Source organism: Triticum aestivum, chromosome 3A (genome assembly GCF_018294505.1).
Source record: "Triticum aestivum cultivar Chinese Spring chromosome 3A, IWGSC CS RefSeq v2.1, whole genome shotgun sequence".
In the NCBI taxonomy this organism is placed as follows: Eukaryota; Viridiplantae; Streptophyta; class Magnoliopsida; order Poales; family Poaceae; genus Triticum; species Triticum aestivum.
This window is the reverse complement of record NC_057800.1, coordinates 12617644-12638652: the sequence shown is the minus strand read 5'-3', so window position 1 is coordinate 12638652 and position 21009 is coordinate 12617644. Positions and strand designations below refer to the sequence as shown.

Genomic DNA, 21009 nt, shown 5'->3' with positions numbered 1-21009 from the left:
CCTGGGCAAGCTGGAGCCCAGGCAGCTCGCCCTCCGATTCCGACAGCTCGCGGCGTGTCTCCTCGTCCTCGTGGCTTGCGCCGGCATGGCCAAGCTTCTCTCCGCCCCGCTCTCGCCACGGGTCCCCTGTAAGTAACCGATCATCACAGACCCCCTGCAGACCATACTGCGTTTCCTCCGTGCTGAGGAATAATCGCGCCGGCGAAGAGGCGAAGGTGGGGCGGATCGACCAAGAATCGTCCATCCTTGAGGTCCCCGAGTTCCCTTGATTCCTCACTGCATTTCCCATCTATTTGGTCTGAATAGTGTTAGTATCAATATGTTCAGGGATCGAGCCCGGGACCAGGGCGACGAGTTCTTGGGACGTCCGTGCTGATGTGGATGCAGATGTACCACAAGGGGATATGCTCATTCCCATGCCTTTGCCATGCATTTGTGACCCATGCTTTGCATTACACATGATGATTGATTCTACTACTTGTATGTGTATTTGCAAGCTTGGTGGAGATATAACTTGTTATTGCCATATTTGCTTTGTGCCCCATGCCTATGATTATACTATGATCTTGCTTTGTGTTCGTGCTTGCGTTATGTCATGTGCATTGTCTATGCCTATTATTTGCTCACATGACATGATTGCCATGATTTCCTCTAGTATATTGCATATTCGCACTACTAGCTTGGACGACTTGATTACTATGGTTGCTTGCCTTGTTGCATCACCGATGATTCATACCTGTTCACTTCATGCGGTTGGTGACAACCATCTACATGCTTTGCACATGATTGTTATTGCTTGCCGTCATATATCTCCATATGTTGCCTCTCTCATGCTAGATGATTTTCCATGTATTGAGTGCAACCATGATTTTAGTCTTGCTAATGAGATTGCCCCCATAGCATTCTCACATATGTTTGGAGATTTTGACATATCCCTTGTGAAGCATACTTGTCTTACCTCTTTGCACCATATACCTAGTGCCATGAATATTGCCATTGTTGCATTATATTATTCACGCACTTGTGCTTCTAATGGTTATGTGCAAGAGAAGAGAACCATCATGATGGATGATGTGTTTATCTACCATGCGCATACGTTCTTTGTTTTGTTGTGTGCATGTGTAGGATGCTTGGACCTTGTGTCAACTTCCACGTCACGTGAGTTGACAACCCGAGCTCTTGAGAGCGAACCACCTCCTACCACGACGATTCTACATCGCACTTGTTTGTACTTCGGCATTGTGAAGGACGCACAAGGACATGCTTTCAAGATGATATCCTTCTCTTTTGAGAATCCCAAAACCATGAGCATGAATATTGTGGATCATACTACTTGTGTTGCTTGCACCATGATACTTGGACAACTTGATTGCACACTTGTTAGAGATCTTGCTTCGACTTGTCATTTTCACCATTCCATGCATCATGATATATATGTCTTGTGTGTTGCATCCAATTCTTGGATTACTTGCTCCTATCACATGTTTGGTTGCAACAATGCCGTTTCTTCACATATGTCATGTCCCAATGATTGCTACATGCTTGCCTTGATTGCCTCATATATGATGAATACTCGCTCTTTCTATTGTGTTGAGTGACATACTATCTTCACTACACCCTATGCACATTATGCTTGGATTGTCTTGCACTTGTCCCATGTGTTTAGACACTTTATTTTACTCGGTGTTGTGAATGATTCATATGCCTACCATAGACCTTTCATTGAGCAATTTATGAATGCTTGCTATGAAATTGAGGTAGATGCTTCTTCTCTTGTTACACATATTTGCATCACTACCTCACATTTACATGCTTGTTTCCATGATGTCCTTCTTTGTGCTCAATTTATGTGCTTACATGCCATGTCACAATCCTTTGTCACACCATATGCTATGCTTGATGACAACACTTGTTGGGTGAATCACCTCTTGAATGCTTGGTTTTGCACTAACGCTAACCGCATTTGTTTTTCCAAGTGTTTGTTCTCTTTGCTCCTTTTGAAGGAATCACGAGGCGGTGCAACATTGGAGAGTGCCCATTTCAAGCTTCAAGATGACGAGAACTTGGTGATCGACCACTACTACACGGCGACGCCATCTCTTTCCTATGGTGATTTGGATTTCGATCCGAGGTCGGATCTTTCCCAAGGGGGAGGGGATGATGCGGAGCATCCTATGGACATCACCATGTCAAGAGTTCATTCTTGTGACGGCGCAACAGCATCAGGAGGTTCGTGGCGACGGTGAACTCGTGCGACATGCTGGTGGCGGTCCATGGCGCAGGCCTGACCAACCAGATGTTCCTCCTGGCGCGGCCGTGGTGGTACAGATCGTGCCGTGGGGCAGGATGGAGTGGATGGCCACCAACTTCTACGGTGAGCCAGCGCGTGGCATGGCCCGACGGTACCCGAGGGACCATGCCGTGTTCAGGGACCCCATGGCCATCCATGCACAGGGGTGGAAGGCGCTTGCAGAGGTGGTGATGACGCAGGACGTGAGGCTCGATCTGGACAGGTTCAGGCCTACTCTCCTACGTGCCCTGGACCTTCTTCAAGATTTTAAGTTCATGTGTCCTTGACTCTTTTATTCTTCTGATGAGGTAAATAGGGTGCATGCATGTACTGGATAGTTTCGCGTAGTCTGAGTCTGGATTACATGTGGTTTAGCACTGACTGGGCTCATGGTAATAGAAAGTAATTATGCTATTTATCACCCGAAATGGAATTGAGTAAAGCTCTGTTAGGTAGCAATAATCGTTCACGACGGCATGCCACCTAGTTCCCAAACATAACTGGTGAGATCATCATCAGTACTACATGGCGGCCTTAATTCTTAGATGCAGCACTGATCTATTCAGCTCCCTTATGACCTCTTATGTAGTACATATTTGCAATTTGCAAAAGCTATATGTGTTCATGCGATGGGCGGTGGCGGTGGGAATAGGGATGGGGTAGGCGGTGGGAGTGGCGGTAGGGATTGTGGTGGCGGTGGGGCTGGGGCTGGGCTCTCGGGGGGGCAGTGTGGGTGGCAGGCCGGGCAATTGGCCTGGCACTCTTCCTGCGTCTTGAAGCATTTGGGATAGGGGAACAGCAGCGCGCAGCAGCCGCACTCCTCGTAAAGCTTGTCGTCCAGCTTGCACTCGCGGTGTATGCAGAACTTTATGTACAGCGTGAGGTTCGCGTCCATGGCGGCCCCTTCCCCCTCCTCCCAATCTCGCGACCCCTTGTCGGATCTGCTCGTTTTCCCCTCTGCCCCCGGCGCTCTCACAGCACCAAAGCCTTCCCCTTCCTTCCGCGACGTCCTCCTTCTGCCACCTCCTGCTCCGCCTTCAATCCCCTGTTCTGCTGTCGCAGCCGTGGAGGTCGCGTGCCCGCGTCTTCGGTCTGTGGTTTCTGTGCCTCCCCATTCCTCTGTGGTGTCTGGCGGCATTGATGCCAACCCATCTCGCTCTAGGCGCATTGATGGCGGTGGGTGGCGGCTGGTGGGGAAGGGAGGCCGGCCTGTTCCTTTTCCTCAGCCCCCCAAGCCCTCTCGTCCTCGCCAGCCTTCTCCGCCTTCGCAGCTCAAATCCCTCCTCCTCCGCAAAGCGTGGGGCAAGTGTTTTCGCTGCTTGAGAAAGGGCCACCGCATCGCCGACTGCCACTCTAAGGCCAGGTGTTTGCTGTGTGGCTGCTGGGGTCACAAGGCGCGCTTGTGCCCCCCTCCGGCCGCTCCTTCCCCGTTGCACCCCCGCTCTGCCGACGCGCCGCTCCCTCCGCCGCCTCCAGGCCCTCCTCCTCCGTTCGCAGTGCGTCTCCAAGAATCTGCGCCTCGAGCCATGGACGCTCCTGCTGCTGATGTCCAATCCCGGGGTGGCCTGGTGGTGGCTACGGCTCCCCGCTCCGCCATGCTGGCTGATGCGGAGCGCTCCCTTTGCCGGAAGGCGGTTGTGGCCACTGCTGTTGGTCACCGGCCATTCACGCTGCCGCTGGCAGATTTCAAGAGGTCCATCGCGTTGCGGTTCCAGGTGGACGCTGAGGCGGTGAAGGTCTCCTTGCGTGCCATGGACGAGTTCCTGGCCGTGTTCGACGACGCCCTTGACCGCGACGCCGCCTTGGCCATCCAAGGGCCGTTGCACCTGGGTGGGCTCTCCTTCCTGCTCACGGCTTGGTCGCGTTTCCGGAGGGCTTCTCGGGCGGAGATGCTCTACAAGGTCCGGGTGTGCCTCGAGGGCGTCCCTGAGCACGCCTGGGACGTCGACAGTGTCAAGCCGCTGTTCGACCATGCCGACCTCATCGAAGGGCTGGACCCTGAGATCTGCTCCGAGGAAGAATCTGGCTGCGTTAGGCTTTGGGTTTGGATGGGAGATGTCACCAAGCTGCGCACCCGTGGCATCCTTCGCCTTGAGGAGCCAAGAGAGGTGGGCTTGCCGGACATGCACTACCCCGACCTTAGCATGTTTGACGAGGCACCCGCGCGCTGGGGATCGATCAAGCTCCTCGCCCACAGCGTTCTTATTCATCTTGACAAAGTGATAGATTTCACTCGCCACCCTTCTTCAAGCCCGGAGAGCTTTGGCAGTGACGGAAGCGACATCAGCGGCCTGCCCTCCGAGATCTCCTCCACCCCCCCTTGGCCGACGCGGCGGGGATACCGTTGGTACCTTAACTTTGAAGATGGCGACTTCCCCCCACCGCCCTCGAGGATGCCGGCTCTCTCGTGGCTCCGCTTCCCCCATGACGATGGTGAGGGGGGCGCAGGCGGCGGCCATGGCAGACGCCATGATCGGAATGGCAGCAATGGTGGCGAACGTGCGCAATGGTCTCAGCGAACCTACGACAACCGAAGCCTGCCGGGCCGAGCTCGGGCGGCGCTAGAGGTGGCCATAGACGCACTCTCCCGGCCGCCGCTGCGGCATCCCCCCCAATGGACACGCCGGCGGCTCGGCCTTCTGAGTTGGTTCCGTTGCTGGATGCTACCCTAACGGTGGGAGAGTGTGGCCTCTCAGATCCGTTCCACACCTCCGCTCAAGCGCCTGTGCTGACTGACCAGCGGGGCATGGACCTGGGGCACTTGCATGGCCCTGTTCAGCTCTGATCCAAGATGGGACAGGCGACAGATTGCCATTCCTTCGCAAAAAGTGGTGCTGTGGCCGAGGCTCTTTATCCTTCCTGTCTTCTGGGCATGGGTGCGCTGGGCCCTGCTGCTGAACCAGCATCCGGTGGGACCGAGCCCTTGCGGTCCAGTGGCGATGCTCCTGGTGGGCCCATGGCGTGCGTCGTGCCCCCTTCCGCCGACTTGGCTGATGACGCCATCTGCTTGCATGCGTCTCCTGCCGTTTGTGAAGCGCTCCCCCTCAATGGGCCGCCCCCTTCGCAGTTGGGCCAAGTTGCCTCCTCTCCGCAACGCCTGCAGCAGATCCAGGACCTTACAGCCCAGGAGGCCGGCCCGCTGGCTGCATTCCTCCAAGAGCTCTCTGCTTTCACCCCTCCTCCCCTGCTTCAACCTGCACGTCCAGATGATCCGCCGCCGGCGACGCCGCCGGCCCCCTTGGTGTCGCCACGAGACCCGAGCCCGACCACTCCGGCAGACGCTCCCCCCGCTGCCATGAGTGCGGTCGGGATCGGCGCCACTAGATGCAGTGGGAGGCTGGCAGCCAAGCCAACCAAAGACCTGCCTCCTATGGAGAAGGCCCTCTTCGTCCTCCTCAAAAAGAGTGGGTACTGCCCCGAGGGTACCAAAGATGCCCCTGACGCAGTCCAGCGCTACAAGGACTTGTACAAGAAGCCCCTGCCTGATGAATTCATGAAGGCGGTCACTGCCCTGGTGGATGCAGGCCTGCCTGCCAAGAGGAAGGCGGCTACAAGCAAGGTGCTGCCGGCGGCGGCCATGGTCTAGCCCTGGTTTCTAGGGTTTGGAAGTGTGCTCTTTGTTTTACCATGTTAGTCCTCCCCCGCTTGTTAGTTTGGCCGTTGCGGCTGAGTCTGCGAGCGACTCTGCTCACCTGTATCTGTAGTTGTAGCCCCTGCCTCTATCTTCTCTGTCTGTGTCTGAGTGTTCCTAGTTTCCCATGGATATTGCCATCTTTAATTGGAACGTGAGAGGCTTGGGTTGCCCTGCCAAGCGAAGAGCGGTTGCAAAATTGATTGCTGAGAAGCGCTGCAACATTGTTTGTTTGCAAGAAATCAAAGTTCAGCTGATTGACAGGGCCTTTGTTACTGAAGCTGCTGGTATCAAATTCTGTGATAATTTCATCTGCTTACCTGCTACAGGCTCGAGGGGTGGAATTTTGATTGCTTGTTCAGATGATTTTACCATCTCTAGAGAGCTGGCTGCTCAAGGTGTTCATTCCATCACTGGGACGATAACTGACAAATCCAGCAATCTGTCCTGGTCAATTACCTCCGTTTATGGTCCCCAGCTTGATTCTGACAAGATTGTGTTCCTCCAAGAAATTCGGGATCTTGAGCCACACGTCAAGAAGGAGTGGCTGATTATTGGTGATTTTAATTTGATTGCAAGGGCTGCTGACAAGAGTAATAACCTCATTAATCTCCCAATGCTTGGCCGGTTCAGAAGCTTGATTGACTCCTTGCAGCTTCGGGAAATGCCTCTGTTCGGAAGACGCTTTACTTGGTCCAATGAAAGAGAACAAACTACTCTCGCCAGGATAGACAAGCTGCTCTTCATTGTCGACTGGGAAACTATGTTCCCTCAGTACCACCTGTCTCCTGCTTCAACGGCTATCTCTGACCACTGCCCGCTTATCATGAAGAAGATGGAGCTTAAAAGATGCAAGCCTTTCAGATTTGAGTCCTTCTGGCTGGGGCTGCAGGGCCTGGATGAAATTGTTGCTGACGCTTGGAGAAAACCTTTGCATTCCTCAGACCCAATTAGAAACTTCCAATGCTAAGCTCTCCAGAACAGCCACGACCCTTAAGAAATGGAATAGGGATATGAGAAAGAAGGCTAGCTTGTCCACTGACATTGCAAATGAGGTGATATTCCAACTGGACCTGGCAATGGAGCATAGAGAGCTCACTACTGAGGAGTGGGCCCTTAGGAGGAACCTTAAGTCCAAACTTTTGGGAATTGCTGCCTTAGAACGGATAAATGGAAACAGAGATCCAGGCTAACCACGATCAGATTGGGTGATGCTAGTACCAAATTCTTCCACCTAAGGGCTAATGGCAGACGCCGGAAAAATCATATTGCCACTCTTATTGGGCAGCACGGCGAGACCTCTGACCATAAGGAGAAGGAAAATATTCTCCTAGATCACTTCAAGAATCTCATTGGCCAAGCTGCACCCAATGGTTCGCATCTGAATTGGGGCTCCCTAGGCATTCAGCGGGCTGAGCTGCAACACTTGGATCAGGCCTTCACTGAAGAAGAGATCAAGGCTGCTGTTTTTCATGGGCATGCTGAGAAGTCACCTGGACCCGACGGGTTCACTGGGGCTTTCTATAAGAGGTTTTGGCTACTAATCAAAGATGACTTGATCAAGGTTTTCGAGAGCCTTTTTCTTTTAAAGGGCAACCAATGAAAGATTCTTAACTATGCCAACCTGGTGCTGATACCCAAGAAAGAGGGAGCGACAACACCTTCTGATTATAGACCGATCAGCTTGATGCATAGTGTTGCTAAAATCATCTGTAAGGTGCTTGCTAATCGGCTGGGGCCTGAGCTTCACAAAATCATTTCGGTCACCCAAAGCGCTTTCATTCGAGGCAGATCCATCCAAGATAACTTTCTCTATGTCAAGAATGCAATCAAAGATGCCCACCAGAAGAAGAAGAAGCTGCTATTCCTCAAGCTTCATTTCGCAAAGGCGTTTGACTTGATTGGTTGGGGATACTTGTTGCAAGTTTTGGAACAATATGGGTTTGGGCAAAAATGGAGGGACATGATCTGTATGTTGCTGGCCTCGGCCACTTCTAGGGTGCTTCTCAATGGAGCTGCTAGCTTGCCTTTTCAGCACCGACGAGGATTCCGACAGGGAGACCCCCTGTCGCCAATGCTTTTCATCCTAGCCCTGGACCCCCTCCAAAGAATTTTGAACAGAGCCACGCAGTTGGAGATCCTCTCCCCACTGTCGACGCCCTCGGCTAGGCTAAGGGCAAGTTTCTATGCTGATGATGCTGCTCTTTTCATTCAACCGTCTAGTTTGGACATTCAAGCCGTGCTACAAATTCTCGATTTCTTTGGTGACGTGTCCGGGCTCAAGATCAACCAAGGAAAGTGTGTGTCTTACCCTGTCCGTTGCGAAGGGATTGACATCGCCTCTCTCCTGGAGGGTTTTGGAGGAACTATTGGGGCCTTACCGTGTCGCTACCTTGGGCTACCGCTCTCAATTAGAAAGCCGAGAAGGGTTGAGGTACAACCACTGCTGGATAAGATTGTCGGATGCCTACGACCGTGGAAAGGAAGGTTCTTCACCAGACCTGGCCGACTACTCCTTGTTAATTCGGTCCTCACCTCTACACTTACATTCTACCTCACTGCGTTTGCACTGGATAAATGGGCTGAGAGGCAAATTGATAAGCTGCGAAGAAAATTCCTTTGGAATGTTGAGGATGAGGCTTATGGTGGGAAATGCTTGGTTAACTGGAAGCGCATTTGTGCTCCAAAATCGGTGGGGGGCCTTGGTATCAAAGAAATCGCTGCTTACAGCAGAGCCCTCCGTCTGCGGTGGCCATGGTATGAGTGGGACTGTGTCGATCGTCCTTGGAAAGGCACCCCAACCCCATGTGACCACACTGATCGCCAGTTATTTGCTGCATGCACTAGTATTCATCTGGGGATGGTAGGAAAGCGTGTTTCTGGTCGGATAGATGGCTGAATGGAATGGCTCCGATGGATATTGCCCCTACTCTGTACAAGTTGTCTCGTCGAAAGCTTTTGTTTGTACAGGACGGCCTACATGATAATCAATGGATGGCTGGGCTGCATAGGATCAACGACGCTCTGACTCTAGACTCCCTCCTGAACCTCTGGACGGCCCTACAGCAGGTCCTTCTCACTGACCAGGAGGACGAAATTTCTTGGATTCACTCCTTGAATGGAAGATACAGCGCCAAATCCGCTTACAATATACAGTTCACCACTCGGATTGCAATGCCGCAACTTGAACAGGTTTGGAAAATCAAGGCCGAGCCTAAGATCAGATTCTTCATTTAGACCTTGCTCCAAAACAGGTTGTGGATTGCTGATCGCCTGGCGGCTCGAGGATGGCCACATAACGATCGCTGCAGCACTTGTGATCAGCTTCCGGAGTCTGCGAGACACATCTTGATCGATTGCCCTTTTGCAAAGGAGATTTGGCAATCCTTTCACTATTCCCACCCTGAAGTTGCTTCTGCTGCCCTTGATGCCACTTCTATTAAATCATGGTGGACGACTTCAATCAGTTGCAAGATCTTGCATGATAATCTTCATGCTTCTACCGTGGCGGCATACATCGCTTGGAATCTTTGGAATGAGAGAAACAGAAGGGTTTTCCAACAGAAGACGGCATCCGCGCTTGGAGTACATAGGATGATTAGAGATGAGATTGGCCTCTTTGCTGGGGCTTGGGAGTTTTAGTTCTTTTTCCCCGGGTCTGGTTGCCTCCTGGTAACCTGGCTCCTCTTTTTTTCTTCCAAACTCCGACCTTCTCGGTGTTATATGTACAGTTTTTCCCTCTCCTAAATGAAAAGGCAGAGCACCTGCCATTGCCCGTCAAAAAAAGATTGTGTCGTGCAATAGATCAGGTCAAATGTCACAAATAGACTACAAAGGCGTCTGTGGCGAGTTTGGCGATCTCAGAGGTGCTTTACACTGTTGCTAATTGTTAATTCCAAGTTGGTCTCTTTGCCACCAGATGCCCAAGGATCGATTCAGGATGACCTGATTGATTGGTAGTGCACCTTTGTGATCCATGATTCGGTTCGCTGCATGACATGAGTCGGAACAAGAAGAGAAAAGCGAGCGATGCGTGTGCGCCTTGCACATCGATCGGCCTGTGTGTCTGTCTGCACTCCTCCGGCCAACCAAGAACGATAAATCAGGGGAGGCCGCTCGTACGCTGGGAGATTCTTCATCTCCGTTTGAATTTGGAACAAAGTGTTAAATGATTTGGATCCACGTGGTTCCAAAAATCTCCAATATGAAATGAATTTGATCGCCATAGGATCGTACCATATCTGTACTTATATACAACTACTAGATGGAATTATGCTGCATTCGAGGACACGCATAGCAGCCGCACCTTCTGTCCATTCAAATACTATACTCCTCTGCGCAAGTCCACACTAATCGTCTCACCCTGTACCTGAACCTGAGGGAGGAATTGGCGTCGACCGATCCATCCATCATGGCAGCCACGCAGAACTAGAGGAGACAATCCACATGTTTTTCGGCAGGAGCCATTTTCCACAGCGGAGCTTGGATTCGATGAATTTGCTGCTCGGTTTCGGACACAGTTCCCCTAAAACGTCCATGTCCTGAGGCTAATTAGACTTGTCGTGCCAAGAAAATCATCGTCCGAACATTTTTGGGGTCTTCCTTTGTTTTTTGTTACTCAACATATAAGATTTGTTTGAAGTCAAAGTGTGCAAAGTCTGATCAAATTATATTTAAAATATCAACATCTACAATATTTAAGTTTATATGTGTGTGTGTGTGTGTGTGTGTGTGTGTGTGTGTGTGTGTGTGTGTGTGTGTGAAAATTAATTTCATCAACCACCTAATGATATTGATTTTCTGTTGTGAATGTTGTTATTTTTCTTAAAAAGTTGGTCAAATTTTATTAAGTTGATATGCAAATTAAAAAGAAACGAAGGAAGTATTATAGCAACTCTAGTAGTATTGCCATTATCAGTCGGATCATCATAATAATCGCCTGTGTGATGTTTGAGGCCCCAAAACAGGTCCAACGGATTTGCCATACCGGCATCGGCCTTCATGTTTTCTGCATCACGCTCCGAATAGTGGGTCGCCACCTTCAAATTTGGATACCGAGAGCATGGTTAGTAATACAGTTAACAATCGGCTATAAGAAGTTTTCATGTTATCTAGAGCCAACCTAATAGTCGGCTTGTACAATAATAAGTTTTAAATATGTACTACTTTACTAATAATAGGTCCATTTTACAATCTCCCAAAGCGTCTTAGGTCTCGTGCTAAAGCCGACTCTTATTCTATGGCTCGCTTTCCTTCTCTTTCCTTATATATCTCCTTCAACTAAGCAAAGATGTAATATTTTAGTCTTTATATATTGTCTGCTTTATGTCACCTTACTGTACTTGTTCTGAGCGCGTTGATATGAAGCAAGCTTTCAAACCAACAGTGTATCCCGGTTGTAATGCACGGGCACTGCCCATCGGAACTATCAAAGTGTGACAAATATGTCGCGCCAAGTGGAACTCATACTTTTTGTTCAATCCCCACCATTCAAAGTTGAGATAGTAGTACGTACCTACGTGTGTCAGGTCACTTGGTAGTTAAGTAGCTGGTTGATTGATTTGGGTAACGGGGTCACTTTTTAAGCACCCCTGGCAAGCTAGCTAACTAGCTGATCAGTTTCCCGGTAATTCTGTGTTCTAGAAGCAAACTAATTTATGTACTTGCAACCAACGGCAGGCATGCAACCTGCTAAAAGTCGCCTTGGCGAGAGAAAGATGGAATGAAGTAGTACTAAGCCAGTGATCAGGATGATATGACTGTGATCGCCGACCTGAATCAATCAATCTCTCGTCGCATTCCAGGTCCACCGTACCGATTATAGCTTCTTTTTTTTCGAAAAGGGGATCTCTTCGGCCTCTGTATCAGAGTAATGCATACGGCCATTTTATTAACCAAATAAAAAGGTTCCAATAAGGTTCCGAAGTCTCCAACTGTAGAAAAAAAAGAACAGCAAGCTCACACAGAGCCAAATAGGGCTAGAAACACAAACTAGCCAAGAAAAGACGTCATAACCGGCTGGCTAAAGATAGATAGGTGAACTAATTGCCTATCCTATTACATGACCGCCATTCAAACCGGTTGAAGATATCCCGAGCTACCATCTCCCAGCGGGTAGATCCATTAACCAAATGCACCCATTGGAGTGAGTAGCGACCACGAACGGATCAGTGCCGTGGCCCGGAAAATAACCTGCAAAAAATGAATACGTGATGTTCTGTTAAAAATCAAATCATTTCTGCAATTCCAGATAGTCCACATCAAAGCGCAAACTCCAACCCGAATGTGTCTCGCTAAGTCAGGCTCAATCCCATTAAGTCATGTCCCAAATAACGCGTTGACAGAATTCGGTGGAGTAATATTAAAAGCAATATGGACCGTCAGTCAAAGGACTTTGGCCAACGGGCAATCAAGAAAGAGGTGTTTGATCGTCTCATCCCGATCACAGAAACTACACTTAGTAGGTCCTGTCCAAATACGCTTTATCAAGTTGTCCTTGGTTAAAATAACTTATTTATGGACAAACCACACAAACACTTTTATTTTCAAAGGAACTTTGACATCCCAAACATTCTTGGAGGTAGGAATGGAGTCCGAATTAATAACATCAATGTACATTGATTTAACTGTGAATACTCCCGACCTAGTCAGTTTCCAGCGCAATTTATCGAGTTGTTGAGAAAGCTGAACCTTCATCAATCTCCTAACTAGACGGAGTCATTCTTTCCAACGATTGCCCGCTAGCGACCATCTAAACTGAATATTAAGGGGGATAGATTGAAATACCGTTGCAACGAACACCTCACGTCATTGAACAATACGATACAAAGACGGATATTGAATGGCCAAGGGTGTCTCGCCGAGCCAAGTATCCTCCCAGAAGCGCGTACTAGCACCGTTTCCAATAACAAACATTGTTCTATTAAACAAGGATTGTACCGATTATAGCTAGCCAGGGAAGCTATCAACAAGGCTGTCGGCCTGCCCTACAGCCGCAGGGAGAAAGGTATGCATGGTAGCTTCTCTCACAATGCAAGTTCAGATTAAGATCCCGTTGGCTGGTTTGTCTCTGAGCTCGTAATGCGTCGTGCACCTTGATTAAATTGATTGATTAATCTATCCATTGCGGTTCCACCGGAAGCTACTAGTACAAAGTAGAGGCTTCGCCGCCGGGTCGAACGAACGAGCGAGCTAGCTCACACCTCAGAGTTAACGTGCCGTGCTTTTGCTCTCGTTCGAGCTGCACTTTCGATGCCGCCATGGCAACCACCGATGGACTTGTCATTTTCAGCCGCACTTTGCAGGTTTGCGAGATGAGACGATGGAGTTGGTCCGCCGAGGGAGGGTTGACGAATCGATGGCACATATATATCAGCGGTGCATTCGGTGGCTTGCCGTGCCGAGCGTTCCTAGCTCTCTTTGACAGTGCATTTTCCACCAGCATTTGCATCAGCAGCGCGGTAGGTGAAAAATCGGTGCAGGCGGGCGGTTCCGTTATGTCGCTCTCTTTTCTATTTTTGCCAAGCATCATATATACTGTTCGATCGTCTCGTCACTCGAAACTGTAAATAAGTTTACAAGTATGTACTGTGCAACAGTTGAGCAACCGTAAAGTGAGATTAGAACATAAAACCATGCAATGATATTAGCAATGGGTACTTATTTCCTCAGCGCTTTTGTGAATTTCCTTGAAAATACATGTATATATCTTTCCCATTGCGTTTAAACTACGCGTCCAACAAAAGTCAAAGACGGTCCCATCGCAAGGAAAAACACCGAGCCTAGCATACTTAAGGCCTGAAGCCCAGCAACCAATCATGGTACATCTAAAAAAAAGTAGAATCCATAAAACAAGGATGGGGCAGCAAAGCACGCGACAACTTCTAGTCAGTATAATGCCCAAAACGCTGGACGAATGGAGTAGTAAAGAACATATTACTGTGTTAGTACTATGGATCGAGGACCAGCTACCCCTACACGTACTGCTTCTGAAATTATGGACGCGAACTCCGTTTCTGTGCGCAAGATGGCTGCGGAAGCAAAACTCAAGCGCTGGCTGGCATATGACGGCAAAACATGTGACATGTGAGATACCCAGCTTTGCCGGGCTTCCGAGACGATGCTGTCTGGGGCTAATTTTAGCTTTTGGAGTATGTTTCTATTTCCTAAAAAAAATGCGTGTTTCTTAATTGCATTGTGTGTGTATGTGTGTTTTGCCTCAAAATAGTGGGGAATTCCATTATTTTCCAACTGCATCTATATATGACGTGCCCGCACAGTCATAATGATTTTTTTGATTTGTTTTTTAACACAATACAGACGCAGACGCTCGTATGCTCCATGTACTCATCTCCTAAGACGTAGTAAGAGGATAATGTAGTCGGCCGTCAACATTTAATCTTGCAGAGCGTATGTATGCATACATATACGTTGTGCATATACAATATATTCATTCATTCTAGCTATGTCGGTCTACTGCACGAGGTAGTTGCTGAGCGCCTGTTGAAGCACGCCCCGGAAGCGGCCGAGGTCTAGGGTGATGTTCTGGCCGTCCATGAGCGTCTGGCGCATGAACCCGAACCCTTTCTTGTGCAGCGACGTCGGGCCAGTGAAGATCTTGTGGCCCCTCGGGTACTTGTCCTTGAGCGAGCTCTCCTTGACGCCGATCTCGTATTGCACGTACCGGAGCTCTCCTCGACGCCGATCTCCAGTTGCGAATTGAGGGTGAATTTGCAACTGGATCAAACAAAGTTGAACCTCAGTTGTGAGCTGAGGTTGGACTTGTAACTGGGCGGGCCCCAATTGCGAGTCGGGGTGCACATGCAATTGAGACCAAAAAAATGTTGAAACCCAATTGCGATTCGAGGGTGGGTTGCAACTGCGACAAAAGAAGGTCGGACCCCAGTTGCAAATTGAGGGTAGAATTACAACTCGAATAAAGAAAGACAGCCCATGTTTGATGGTGGACAATCAACTAACAATGATGGAAAACAATCATGAATTTAAAAATTAAAAATAGAAAAAAACAAAAGAAGTCATGAATTTGAAAAAAAATATGAATTTGAAACAAATGAAAGAAAAAGGAAAAAAAGAGAGAAGACAACGCACGAGGGGATGTGGGATGTGAAAAAAGAAACAGCGACCTACGGCCACAACGGGCCCTCGCGCAAGTGACGCGTACGGGAACAACATCAATCGATAAAAAAGAGCATAGGTTTTTTTGAGAACACCTCGAGAGGGGCAGGGAGTTCCTGCATTTCATTAAGAAGAAGGGAGTTGGTCCAATTTATAAGAAAAACTGGACCCAAAAACCTAATATTCAGCTAAATAGGGAAAACCAAATAAAAACCCAAAAAGAAAGAAAAAACAAAACGAAAAAAAGAGGCACTAGAACTTGGGGACAGGGACAAGAAAAATGCAGCGTCAAGGAACATCGCCATAGCCGAGCACCTAGGCCCAAAGTAGTTAGGCGAGGGTCAAGTGCAACCAAACTGACCGCCACTCGCCGAAGGGAAACTGTTCAAATCGAATGACTCTTTTGTCTCGGCCACAAAGAATCATTTGCTAACATTATCTTGCGAAAAACATCCCGAGAGGTCCAACTTTGACTTCCCCGCGATCCTCACCAAAGAGCTCAACACCTCGATCACTTGCGGTGAGAACGGTTTTTTTAGACATGTCCAGGTATGCTTGCATCTTTTGCTCGGGACCCTCTGCTTTGCTGACCTCCGACAGCTCATCAAAAGCCGCCAACATCCTATACTATGCACGCTTGGATGTCGGGATGTTACACGCCTTGTTCTTCTTATCCAGACGCCCGCTCTGCCGCCCGCCACTCTTCTCCCCATGCGAAGGCACTGGGGTCCCAAGCAGAGGTTGTGGGAGCGGACAAGCAACCTTGCTGAGAAAATCCTCCAGAGATAATGGTACCGCTTTAGTTTGCGCCACATTGGCAAGAACATTGCACACCTCAACCATAGGCTCAACCAGAACATCCAGTGCATTACCGAGCGGCTCCTCTGGACTCGGCATCGGACGTACAAGGAAGTGCACCACGGAAGACGAGGAGGGGCCTCCAGGGCGTGGCAACCAGAGCGTAGCCTCCGAGCACATAGGAGTAATCTTAATGTCTAAATCATGTGGTTAAAAAGTTAGATGTGAGGTAACTATTTCATATAAATATCAAATCTGTTAAACTTTTTGATTTATTTTTTAACAGAGTACAGACGCAATGCTCATACGCTCTCATGTACTCACCTCCTAAGACGTAGCAAGAGGATACTGTAGTCTGCTGTCAACAATTAACGAGAAATGGAGAGAAATATTTGGAAGTATGTGTGTGTGTATACGTATACATATACATGGTGCATACTATAACGGACGATGTATTCATTCATTCTAACTATATACTATGATATATGTCGCCCCCTCAAAAAAAACTATATGATATATGTCGGTCTACTGCGCGAGGTAGTTGCCGAGCGCCTGCTGGAGCACGCCGCGGAAGCGGCCGAGGTCGAGGGTGATGTTCTGGCCGTCCATGAGCGTGTGGCGCATGAAGCCGAAGCCCTTCTTGTGGAGCGACGTCGGGTCGGTGAAGATCTTGTGTCCCCTCGGGTACGTGTCCTTGAGCGAGCTCTCCTCCACGCCGATCTCGTACTGCACGTACCGGAGCCCCATGGCCTCGGCGGGGTCGCCGTAGTCCATGCGCGCGATCCACTGCAGCCCGCCCCACGGCACCACCTGCACCATCGTCGCCCCCGGCGGCAGGAACATCATGTTGGTCAGCCCGGCGCCGTGCACCCCCACCAGCACGTCGGCGGAGTTGATCTCCGCGCCGACGCGCGAGATGGGGTCGCCCACGTCCGACTCGCTCACCGCCGCCTCGAACCCGGCCTCCTCCGCCACGCGCAGCATGTCGCCGAGGTTGAGCAGGATGCGAGTCCGGTGCCGCGCGATGATGAGCAGCCGGGGCTTGCGGCCCGTGCCGTCGGCGAGCCGGGTGGGCGCGTCGCGGGGCAGGGAGAGCGCGCGCCGTATGAACCGGGTGAAGTCCGGCGTGGCGAGGCCGTCCGGGCTGCGGTCGCGCTCGATGATCAGCTCCCGGTGCGCGCGGAGGCTCACCACCGCGTGCCGGAAGCAGTGCGTCTCCCCTTTGGCGGCGGCCGCGGCGAGGTCGAGGGGCGCGTGGCGGGAGAGCTCGCGGAGGAGCTTGTCGTACTTGAGCAGCCACCAGGGCGCCACGTTCGCCATCACCAGCTGCACGTCGCCGCGGTACCGGTGCACCGTGTTGTAGAGCGGGACGAGCACGTCGGAGAAGTCGTGGAAGATGTTGCCCGTGTACCCGCCGATCGAGAACGTCACCGCCGGCACGCCGTGCGTCCTGGTGCACTGCGGCGGTGGGGGCGTCGACGACGAGGACGTCGTGCGCACGGTGATCTCGGGCACGCGGCCCATGCACGTCTGGTCGCCCTTGCGCGGGTACGGCCGCACCTTGTGCGACTGCGCGGCCGTCGCGGCGTCAACGACCACGACGAACGACGACGCGTTGGCGTCCATGCGGATGTCGCCGGTGAAGTCGCACACGTCGCTGCGGCGGTCGGAGAAGTCGCACAACGGCGGCAGAGGCTGCTGCGGTTGGTCCCGGGCGGCACCTGTGCAAGCATGACGCACGCCACGTTAGTTAATCAGTTCGTTAAATAATGTGGCCACGTTAGTTAATGTTACGAATTAAATGCGATTGCCACGTACGTTCCGGTTCCGGCGTCTCCAACCTCCCCGGCGTCGGCAGCTGGTGCTGCTCCGTCGTCGCCGGCTCGGCATGGAGCTTCATCATCCGGCCGCCGGCCTTACGGGTCTCCCCCTCTGGAAAAACAAAACGTGCAGAGACCGTGCCGCGTGTCACGTCAAGGTGTCAAATGGACTTTGGAATTCTCCACGTCGTGCCGACCGGCCGTGCGTGCACGATGGGTTCGGTTGGCCGGTTAGTTGGTTTCTTCTTACCTGGCATTGGCAGCAGCTGGTCCTGGTCGTGCCGAGTCGTCGTCGCAGGCGTCGGCGTCGTCTCCACGGCCGGACGCGCGGTGATCACGGCCGCCGTGGGCCGCACGACGTCGTCGCGGACCACCTCCTCCGTCGCACCTGCCAAATTGCCAATGCCATGCCAGTTCGGTTACCACGTCAACGTCTTACACACTCCATGATTTATTCGCGTCATTTTCACTCGCGTCGTGGGCTCGTGTCGATGCCATGTTTTCAGTTCGTCCCGCGCACGAACGAACGTACCTGGTGTAGCGTCCTCGCCGGCGCCGGCGTCGGCGCCGTGGCCTTGCTCTGCCTCCTCCTGCTCTGCCCTCTCGGCGGCGACGGCGCTGCTCTCCTGGATTATCACCGTGTCCTTCACCCCTGCGACAAGAAGTACTCCTAGAAAATTAACTTCATGCAGACAAAAATAGTACTTGTGGCCGGCAAAATATGATACTAGTTGCGACTGCTGGCTACGTACATTCCGTCTCTGTCTTCTCGCCGGCGCTCTGCTCCGGCTGCCGTCCATGGGCGTCTCCCTGCTTTGGCGCGACGTCCACCAGGAAATCCCGGCCTAAGCCGCGGGGCAGGGAGGAGGAGGAGGGGTTGACGGTCTTGACGGCCGACCTCACCGGCGTGCTCCGCGTCTCCTCCAACCACGCCATCTTGGGGCTCACTGCACGCACCATAGTCTTCTTCAGTTCCAGAATCCAGAGCAACCGGCAATGGAAAAAATATGGCCGGAGCAGCATGCAATGCCGGCGAGAGAGAAGGCAACTCACGTGTGTCGAAGACGGTGGACTCGGGGCGGGTGGAGAGGAGGAAGGTGACGGAGATGAGGAAGCAGCCGACGACGATGGACAGCAGCCGGAACCGCTGCGACTCGAACCGCACGCCGCCGAAGCCCTGCTGCTTCATGCCGCCGTACGTGGACAACCACCGCTCACGACAGCTCCTCTGGCTAGCTAGCTCGCCGTCCGTGGCATGCAAGGGCCGGCCAGTCACAGCAAAACGGCTTGCCGTGAACTGCTAGGTCCTCTATGGGCATGCAGCTTGGTGATGGAGAAGAAAGTAGCCGAGCGTGGTAGCCTCTTGTCTGGCAAGAAAATGGGGTGGCTGCTTATAAGTATTATCTTGCTGCTTGTGCGGCTGTCCCGTGGAACAAGGCAAGGCAAGCACCAATAATACCGACAACGCAATATTCAGTTTGTAGCAGAGTACTATTCCTAGTAGTATTTACTGCAGAATAGCAGATACGAATACGTATCTACACCACAGCCGTTCCAAAACGGGTAGAGAGCGTGTGGTCAAAATTTCATCAAGTTCGACCACGAACAAATAAAAATACATATCATATGATTTTATCATCGTAGCGTACCCTACTCGTAAGAACGCCTTGTTCAAAGTTTTTTTTTCACAAATTCGGTAGGAAAATACAAAAATCATGAACTACTTAATAAGTACTCTCTCCGTCCGGAAATACTTGTCATCAAAATAAGTAAAAAGGGATGTATCTAGACGTATATTAGTTCTAGATACATCCCCTTTTTATCTATTTTAATGACAAGTATTTTCGGACGGAGGGAGTACTGTAAAAACAAATAGTGCATCCTCCCTTTTTATTGCCAAGTTTAGTATAGTTAAAGATTCCATGTGTATGTGGGTGTGGGGTTGATGCAAGAGCATGACCCAGCCATGTTCTCCCCTCCCTCCCTCCCTTGTAAATCCCGGGGCACGCTACCGGTGTATGCACATAGTGGAGGACCATGCTCCTCTTCTCATCAGTTTGCCACGCGTCTTGAGTTGCTGGTCATGGCCTTCTCTTCAATCAAAACACTAATATCTCATTTTTATTTGTTATTTCTTCTTTTTTCAACACAAACACAGTACATATGCAGACTCATCTCTAAGAACGCACACCCCTACGAGTAATTTCTTCATTTGGCAGACAACTATACCATGCGTATGTGGACGTCAGCTAGTCAAATGGCGTGCACCAAAGGGCCAAACGGCGGAAGCTTCCAACACGTCCAAATCACAAAAGGGAAAGAAAGCTCTGGAAATTAATAGGAGACGATACTAGCACCAAAAAATGAGGCGGAAGACGATTTGTTTGGCACGTTTCGGGGGAACTGCGTCCTGAAATCCTGCAGTAAATCCATGGAATCTAGTTAACCAATGTTGCGCAGAATGCCTCTTCCCCATTCAGAAACACATGCGGATTTGTCTCTCTCTAGTCTCTACTGGTGTCTGGCGTGGCTGCCGGCCGTAATGGATGGATCGGTCCACGGCTCCACGCTGTGATTCCTCCGCCAGTTTCAGACTTTCAGGCACGTACAGGCAAGGCCTGATGTTGATGCAGCGCCAACCAGTTACTGTGGACTCGTGGACAAGATATAATACTTATTGTGCCGGAGCCTCTGAACAAAATAAGGAACAAAAGGTGCAGCTGCTCTGCGTGTCTTTGGCAAGCAGCATGAATCCATATAAACGAATAAGTGAATGTGCCATCATATATCTATTAACAATTTTCATTTTTGTTTGGCAAGACTGGAACCATTAGGATCCAAATCCATCATACGTAGTTCCAAATTCCGCTTTATAAAAAGCGTAGTAGAAGAATCTCCCAACGTACGTGCTTGTGCTGTCTCCCAGGACTAACTATCGTTCTTCGGTTGCTGGAGGAATGCAGAAAGACACAAGGATGGATGTGCAAGCCATACACGCATCACTCGCTTTTCTCTTTTTGTTCTGCAATCATGTCATGAAGCATACATAATCATCGATCACAATGATGCATTGATACAGCACCAACCGAATTATCAGCTTGGAACTAATAATTTCAACACCGTACGTACGTGTGGCAAACCCAGATATCATTGTTTGGAAGCTTCTCCTATCCCTGAGAGGGGGAAGAAAACATGCCCAGATCAATTGGCAATCTGTGTGCGGTGCTAGTATTCCATTGGTATTTTATACGTGTCTGTTGCATGACGTGCATCGGTGCGCGGCACGATCTTCGTATCCTTGTCCAATATATACATGTGTATGAACAAGCTTTTTG

At 50.5% G+C, this 21009-nt stretch overlaps 1 protein-coding gene across 1 annotated transcript; it reads right to left on the bottom strand.

Moving 5' to 3' along the window:
* Nucleotides 1-16205: 16205 nt before the first annotated feature.
* Nucleotides 16206-19074, bottom strand: LOC123059829 (alpha-1,3-arabinosyltransferase XAT3). The gene is made up of 6 exons (XM_044482344.1): nucleotides 18728-19074; nucleotides 18427-18621; nucleotides 18207-18326; nucleotides 17925-18062; nucleotides 17673-17786; nucleotides 16206-17575 (listed from the first exon to the last, which is right to left on the bottom strand). The coding sequence occupies exons 1-6, from the start codon at nucleotides 18861-18863 to the stop codon at nucleotides 16380-16382; spliced, it is 1899 nt and encodes a 632-aa protein (XP_044338279.1). The 5' UTR covers nucleotides 18864-19074; the 3' UTR covers nucleotides 16206-16379.
* Between the last annotated feature and the right edge of the window lie 1935 nt (nucleotides 19075-21009).

What these genes read in the sequence shown, in the direction of transcription:
- LOC123059829 (XM_044482344.1), bottom strand. Translation starts at nt 18,863, where the DNA reads ATGAAGCAGCAGGGCTTCGGCGGCGTGCGGTTCGAGTCGCAGCGGTTC. An exon ending in CGAGAAGACAGAGACGGAAT is followed by an intron (nt 18,327 to 18,426) that starts GTACGTAGCCAG and finishes TTCTTGTCGCAG; the next exon opens with GGGTGAAGGACACGGTGATA. An exon ending in CGGCGAGGACGCTACACCAG is followed by an intron (nt 18,063 to 18,206) that starts GTACGTTCGTTC and finishes GCAATTTGGCAG; the next exon opens with GTGCGACGGAGGAGGTGGTC.